Below are 7997 nucleotides of genomic sequence, written 5' to 3'. Positions count from 1 at the left end.
TTTCCTTCACAGAGTCACACACCTGCTGATCAGTAACATCAGATAGTCCAATAACCTCACAGCAGCCACATTACTGGTCAGGTGACATCATTACAAATGCTCCAGAAGGCTCCAACAACACACAGTTCAGAGGTTCACCTGTCAGTCAGAGAGGCCACGCCCCCAATAATGCTAACTTGGACCTACAGAGAGCAGGTGCTGGAGACAGACAGGCTGTTGGTGTTTCTTTCTCATCATTATTGATTATTGATCGTCCTGCTGTGTTTGGGAGTCTGGGTGGAGGTAGGAAGAGGAGCTTTCTTGGACGTTGTCCTGCTGTGAGGATTACAGTGAACATAAACACAAAGCAAGCTCAGCTCCCTCCACCTAACATAGTTAATCTGCTGCACAGATGTTCACAGTTAGAGCCTGACCTCACTTCACTGTGCTGCTGTTGGAGGGCAGCCTCACACAAACTCAGTGTTTTCATATGCTGCTGAGTCAGGTGGGTCAGGCTCCACCCCTTGTGAAACAAACAGTTGTGAAAAAAACCTGTCTCAGGTGTGCAGATGATCGTGTGTTCACCTGTTGTAAATGGTTAAATGATGGTTAAATGTCCCGTGTTAGCTTAGTTGCCCACAAATCCTTCAGAAACATATCGCAGCTGATTATCTATCAGCTGATTAAAAAAAACCTTAGGTTAAATCGAGCCCGTTAATAAGCACACACACATCTCAGTGTGTGTGTGTGTGTTTACATGTAATGTTGGCCGCCATGGTCGGTGGTCGTCATGGTAACAGAGGATGAAGAGCAGGATGAGAGCGGCTCTAAGATGTGATTGTCTCTGAGAGGAGACACTTCAGCAAACAATAGGCTGACATTTAATAAAACGGGCTCCACTTCCTTATGTAACCACCAAAATAAGAGCAACACAAGTGCCCCCCCATCACCTGCACTGATGCAGACACCAGGAGTACTTTTAACTGCGGATGAATACAATTAATGTAAAGAGGTTATTGTTTGTTGTTTACAGTTGCAGAAGAAAACAACAATGATGAACAAAGAGAAAGACCTGAAGCAAATAGGTGCTGACACTGAAACTCACCTGAAACCACGGACGGTACAGGAAGCAGCAAGGTAAGTCTGCCTTACTTTGAGTACTTGGTTTAAATGCTCAGATTACTTCGAAGAAGCAATAACACAGTAACTGTGTCATGTCCAGATGTTGAGCAAAGCCCTGCAGCTGTGCTTAGGGCCTCCATCATGGACAATGTGACACCTGGTGCCCTTCCAGGTGAGCCAGACTTGAAGGAATACAACTACCTGGCCTTGGTTCTCGGGGTGCCACTGATCCTGGTAATCATCCTGGGGAATGTGCTGGTGTGTCTGAGCGTGCTCACTGAGCGCTCTCTGAAAACCGCCACCAACTACTTCATCATCAGCCTGGCGGTGGCTGACCTGCTGCTGGCCGTGCTCGTGCTGCCGCTCTACGTCTATTCAGAGGTCAGTGTGATTGAGCCGCCTGGGCTCAGGTGTGCTCTGAGCTTAGGTGTGCTCCCAGTTTTACCTGAAGGCCCTCTCTCTGTTTGTGTGCAGTTCTTGGGGGGGATCTGGACATTGAGCACCTACATCTGTGATGCTCTGATGACCATGGACGTGATGCTGTGCACTGCCTCCATCCTAAACCTGTGTGCCATCAGCGTAGACAGGTGAGTCCAGCTGTGGATTCAGGTCAAAGTAACAGGATCATTAGCACATCTGCTGCAGGTGTAATTAAGATTTTGAACTGTCTGAGATGGAAATATTTCCTCATCACAGAGTCATGTGACCTGCTGTGTCCCTCAGTCAGTTTAATAGATTTTAATGAAGAGACACGTTAAATAAAAGTGTGCTCTTCTTCTCTTCTCACATTGTAACTTTATTTCAGTCATGTCGCTGTAGTCACACTGCTGACACCTCATTAATGAGATAACACGTGACTTCATCCTGATTTTTACAGACAGCAGCTGTTAATGAACCAACTGACACAAAGTGTTGAGAAAAAGAAATACAGTGAGTCAAATATGCCAGAGATTACAGGCGCCAAACCTATTTTTACCAGTGGTGCTACAGTCTCTATTTAGAGCCTCTGAGCCGATAAGAGGCTGCGGTGACACCTCATACACACACACAATTTTGGATACAGCCTCATTCTGCCCACACCTGCAGTTTACCTGAGAGCTAATGAGGGGATCCAGTGTCCAGATTCTTAGTATAGAACATTTTCCAGAATTAATCAGAAAAAAGTACACACACACACACACACACACACACACACACACACACACACACACACACACACACACACACACACACACATAGTGGTTTGAAAGTGTTTGCCCCCTTCTTGAATTCCTACTTTTTGTATGATTGTCACACTTAAATGTTTCAGATCATCAAACCAATCTAAATATTAAACAAATATAATGCAGGTAAACACAACATGCAGTTTCTAAATGAAGGTATTTATTATTAGGGGGAAAATAAATCCCAACCTCCATGGCCCTGTGTGAAAAAATGATTGTCCCCTAATGCTAATACAAGGTTGGGCCACCCTTAGCAGCGACAACTGCAATGAATAACTGGCACTTTTACAGTGGAATTATTGCAATCCAGTCACAATGGAAAGGTTTCTAGCATGAACCACCTTTTTAAGGTCATGCCACAGCATCTGAGTTGGATTCAGGTCAAGGCTTTGACTAGGCCACTCCAAAGTCTACATTTTAGTTTTCCTTAAGCCATTCAGAGGTGGACTTGCTGTTGTGTTTTGCATTATTGTCCTGTTTCAGAACCCAAGTGCGTTTTAGCTTGAGGTCACAAACAAATGCCCAGACATTTTCCTTCAGGATGTTTTGGTAGAATTCATGGTTCCATTTAACACAACAAGTCTTCCAGGCCCTGAGGCAGCAAAACAGCCCACTACCAACACCATATTTTACTGTTAGTTTGATGTTCCTTTCCTGAAATGCTTCATTACCAGATGTAACAGGACACTCTTGTTCAAAAAGTTCTGCTTTTGTCTCCTCAGTCCACAGAATATTTTCCCAAAACACATCTTGGGGATCATCGAGATGTTTTCTGGCAAAACTGAGACAAGCCAGTATGTTCCTTTTGGTCAGCAGTGTTTTTTTCTTTGACCTCAGACCCATTTTGCCTAGTCAATACTTATGGTGGAGTTATGAACTCTGACCTTTACTGAGGCAAGTGAGGCCTGCAGTTCTTTGGATGTTGTTCTGGTGTCTCTTATTACTTCTTGGATGAGTCGTTGCTGCTCTCTTGAGGTAATTCTGCCCCTGTAGAGTGCCTGTAGAGATGGATTTTGTTATATGTGGTCTGATTCTCCCTGTGATCAGTATAAAAACTAATCTCTTGGTTTAAGTCAGTCCAAATACTTGCCTATAAACCTAAAACCTCCTCTGTCTCTCTGCTATTGCAGGTACATCGCAGTGGTGGTCCCCCTGAAGTACAACAGGAACCAGTTCAGTGTTCGTCAGCTGGCTCTCATCACAGCGACCTGGGTGCTGTCACTGGGTGTGGCCAGTCCTGTCATCTTTGGTCTGAATCAGGTGCCGGATCGTGACCCGAGTGTGTGTAAATTAGAGGACGATCGCTTTGTGGTGTACTCGTCTGTTTGCTCCTTCTTTGTGCCTTGTCCTGTCATGCTCTTCCTCTATTACTGGATATTTAGAGGCCTGCGGCGTTGGAGTGGGCGAAGCCGCTCCCAAGCAGGCCGGGCTGGTCGGCAAGTTTTCTCTTTACAGCTCAGCTCAGCTCTACGGCGAGCTAAAGCCACGACAGCTGGCAGTCAAGAAAAAGTGGTATATACAGCGCCCCCCGGGCTCAGCCCCACGTCTCCCTCCACCGTGTCTATGGCAACACCCTCAGTGACACCGGTAATGGAGGAACACCAGGATGGTATAGCAGTGGTGGCGGACAGTGACCCAATGACGACTCAAATGGACAGCCTGTCGGATGGTGACCCCACGGATAGGAGGGAGGGTGGCAGCCGTCGAGAGAATGGCCTGAAAGGCAGCGCTGCAAAAAAGAAGGGGAGGAGGCAGAGCAAGACCAGCAGGGTCAGCGGCCGTGAGCGCAAGGCAATGAAGGTCCTGCCCGTGGTTGTAGGTGAGTCTCATGTCCAGGTGTTAGTTCAACCAGGTCTTAGGTGGGACTAAATCTGAGACAGGAATCGCCTAGAACTATGGGGAGGACCAGCCTCAGAGTTCTTCCTTCTCATAGTTGTAGCTGATTCTCCAGTCCAACTGTGAGGCACCAGGACAAGGTAGTGACAGGTATAAGGTAGGACCAAGTCTGATATAGATCCAGATCTAAGGGAGGAACAGGTCTAAGGCAGGATCAGGTCAAAGGTAGTATCAGGTCTGAGGCAGGGCTAGATCTGAAGTAGCAAGTCTAAAGTAGGACCAGATCTTAAATAGTGGCAGGTCTAAGACACAAACAGGTAGAAAATAAGACCAGTTCTAAGCCAGTAGTAGGTCTGAGTAGTACCAGATCTGAAGTCGTACCTGGTTCTGAAAGAAAGAAAGGTTAGGAAAAAACAGCCTAAGATAGCTTTGGGTTTGGTGAAGAATAAAGGTGGTCACACCAAATACTGACTTTACAGTTTATGTACAAAAAAGTTGAACAAACTCTTTTTTTTCATTGTATACTGTATTCCCAGCTCTGAGGCAGATCCAAGTGTAAAGGAGGTCTACTTCTGAAGTGGGTGCAAATCTGATACAAATGGAGGTTTGAAGCAGCAACAGGTCTAACGTTTCCAGAGATATTTCTATAAAACTAAAGCTCTCAGAAGTGTAACTAGAACACATGGGGCCAGAACAGCTTTGAAGGTCTACATACATTCTTTTGACTCAGCTCTTACAGTGCATTCACACCAAACCTGTTTTACCTTACTTAACTCAAATAGTTTTTACTTTCTCTGTGTAAAAGCAAGATCTAAGGTTTGGACTTGCACTGTGTAAAAAACTTTATATTTGCTGTTAATGCACCATAAACATTCCCTCATTTGATGTTTTAGTGGAGAGTGCACATCTTCTTCATCAAACCATTAAATGAGCTCTGCTGTGCAGTGCCAAAAGAAGACCACCCAAGTCAGACAGAAACATCTGATCAGAGGATGGAGGTGATCAAACTGTGTATTGATCTGCAACATCCTTAACTTTGAAGGATCAGTCGACCCAAATAGAGCCAGTGCATCAGAAACCAGGTCTCATAAGTCAGGTTTACAGACAAGAATTCAATCTGTCAGAAACTTCCAACTATTATTAACAAGCAAATGAGCGCAGACACAGTTTCAAACATCATTATGTTCAAAGTTGTTGCATTAAGAAATGGACATTGAGATAAATGTGAACACAAAAGCTCATCAGCACGGCTTGTTGTTGTGTCTTTTCATCTAAACGAGAGCTGTCTCTGCTGGACGTCTCTGCACTAACCGTAATGTTTTGTTGAGTGAATCTCAGTAAAAATAGAAACCTCTTCTTGTATCTCTGTGGAAACTGCTTTAATTCACACCACAAAGTGTTTAACACTCACAGCTCATCCAAAACCATGAGGCTGAAGGTGGTGTGAAGGATTTAGTTAAAGAGAAAACATGCAATTAGAGCTTCAAAGGAACATCAAACAGATCAAGTGTTGAGTAAAAACAGAGGTAGGAGTCATTTTGGATAAACTGGTCTGCAGGAAGACTGGAGTCTCTGTGAATTTAAACTTCTTTCCCTAAAATGTAATTCACCAGGTTTATTCAAAATTCAAACTTAATAGTCATTGTTAATAGGGCTGGGCCATATTATACCGTTCACGGTAATACCGGTATAATGTTAGGCAACGATAGGAAAATGAAATATCGCGATAGAATGGGAGTAAAACGCGCATGCGCAGTGCCTTTGTTTTCATACGCACATGGCCGATTGTTGAGTGAAACTGATGAACCAGAATTGGTTTGTAAAAATGGTGCAACTTCCGTGATGTGGAACTGGTTTGGTGTTTGTCCGTCAGATACACAACAAAGCACATTTTTTTGCAGAACATGCAAGCGGCCGTTGTTATTGTCGTATTTGTCGGACTAAGATGCTCTTAAATCTGGGAGTAATCTGGGTCCTAAACTCCGTATGCTTCAGGTCAAACAACACTGCAGCATCACTTAGAGTTAAAAACTGTCTAAATTCTTTCATCTTTAATAAAACGATCAGCATTGCTGCTTTACCAGGTGTAACTATAAAGTTTAACTTCCAGGCATCCATGAAAACAAAAGTTATTACATTTAACGGAGTTAGAAGTTAGCAGGAAGCTAGCGGAAGTTAGCTCGCTAGTTTCGCTAGTTACCTAAGCATGATATTGCATGTTCTGACTGAGAGATTTCTGAAAAAAATCAAACGTACAGCTCTGCTATCACTTCCAACATAAATGAAGACAGGAAACTAAACAGCAGTGACGTTTGTAGGGTTACTGAAGTTGGGCTAGCTGGTATATAATGATGTGCTACGTGATCGCTAGCGACACAGCTATGTTAGCATAACATAAACAGTGAAGCTGGAGGACGAACACTAACACTTTTCCACTTATAAAAGTGAACGTGAAGGTTCTTCATGGTTAGAGACAAACGCAATCGCATGGCAGGATGCTGTAAACGGACCAAACTTCAGTCAGGAGAACAACTGAGATAATCCATCCACAATACGAGGTTAGTCATTAATATACTGCAACAACATGGGAATAGAGCAGCTGCCAGAGAATTCAACATTAAGGAATCAATGGTACAGAAGTGGAGGAAGCAAGAAGAATGAGTTTAATAAAGTTTGATTTATCTGACTGCTTTGTTTCGCTTAATGTGCCTTATAATCCCGTGCACCTTATGGTCCAAAAAATACATACTGCACACTGCAGTTTAATGTTGCAAAGCACCTCTTTTTAACTTCAGTGGATATTATACATGGTTATGCTCAGGATATGTCAGCCCATTTCTACTGGAAATGCCTTTTGGTTAAACTTTCAGCAAGGAATTTGCATTTGCACTGTTACATTTTTATAAAGCTTTAATGTACATAAAAACCAGCTTCTTGTTTAAGTGAAAATAAATGGAAGGTTGTCTTTTTGCGCTAGTAATGTTGTGGAGTTGTATTTTGTCTCGCATCAATTATATCGTCAGTTATATCGTTATCGCAAATTTTCAAATATATATCGTGATAAATATTTTTGGCCATATCGCCCTGCTCTAATTGTTAATCTCTGGCACACTTCCACAACAAGTCTTTGTCCTGTCTTCCTCTCCTCACTCCAACCGAACACGGCAGATGGCGGCCCCTCCCTAAGCCTGGTTCTGCTGGAGGTTCCTGCCAGTTAAAGGGAGTTTTTCCTTCCCACTGTCGCCAAAACACTCGCTCATAAGGAGTAATATGATTGTTGGGGTTTTCTTTGTTTTCATTGTATTATTGTAGAGTCTTTACCTTACAATATAAAGTGCCTTGAGGCAACTGTTGTTGTTATTTGGGCTATATAAACAAAACTGAACTGAAACTCTCTCTCTGTGTCTCAGGTGTGTTTCTGGCCTGCTGGACTCCGTTCTTTGTTGTCCATGTCACCAAAGTTTTGTGCCAGTCATGCAACATTGGTCCCACACTCATCTCCGTGGTAACTTGGCTTGGCTATGTGAACAGCGCTGTCAACCCGATTATCTACACGGCCTTCAATGCAGAGTTCAGGAACGTCTTTCACAAACTGCTCTGCTGTCAGACGTGAAAGCAGATCAACATCCAACAGGAAGAAGCCCCAGCGTGGAACTCAACTCGACTCAAACACTCTCAGACTTCTTAAGGTTTTAATGTGTGCGTGCTCTTATTTTAAAAGTTTGGAGATGTTACAGCCCAGAGGCATAAAACCTGCAAACATGTTTCTGATATCTGACTGTTTCCGTGTTTAAAGTTTGCAGCTCATAAGAATTTACTTTGACTGTTTGTACAGTG

General features: G+C 43.5%; 1 protein-coding gene across 1 annotated transcript; it reads left to right on the top strand.

Annotated features, from left to right (window-relative positions):
• The first annotated feature begins 1242 nt into the window (after nucleotides 1–1242).
• Nucleotides 1243–7773, top strand: drd4-rs (dopamine receptor D4 related sequence). The gene is made up of 4 exons (XM_085375768.1): nucleotides 1243–1482; nucleotides 1576–1688; nucleotides 3455–4143; nucleotides 7571–7773. The coding sequence occupies exons 1-4, from the start codon at nucleotides 1243–1245 to the stop codon at nucleotides 7771–7773; spliced, it is 1245 nt and encodes a 414-aa protein (XP_085231894.1).
• The last annotated feature ends 224 nt before the right edge of the window (nucleotides 7774–7997 follow it).

The sequence above is a fragment of the Diplotaxodon limnothrissa genome, linkage group LG17 (genome assembly GCF_057381915.1).
Source record: "Diplotaxodon limnothrissa isolate DT_005_m linkage group LG17, D_limnothrissa_male_GT1.1, whole genome shotgun sequence".
NCBI lineage: Eukaryota > Metazoa > Chordata > Actinopteri > Cichliformes > Cichlidae > Diplotaxodon > Diplotaxodon limnothrissa.
This window is presented reverse-complemented; position numbering and strand designations above follow the sequence as displayed.

What these genes read in the sequence shown, in the direction of transcription:
- drd4-rs (XM_085375768.1), top strand. Translation starts at nt 1,243, where the DNA reads ATGGACAATGTGACACCTGGTGCCCTTCCAGGTGAGCCAGACTTGAAG. An exon ending in CGCTCTACGTCTATTCAGAG is followed by an intron (nt 1,483 to 1,575) that starts GTCAGTGTGATT and finishes GTTTGTGTGCAG; the next exon opens with TTCTTGGGGGGGATCTGGAC. An exon ending in TGTGCCATCAGCGTAGACAG is followed by an intron (nt 1,689 to 3,454) that starts GTGAGTCCAGCT and finishes CTGCTATTGCAG; the next exon opens with GTACATCGCAGTGGTGGTCC.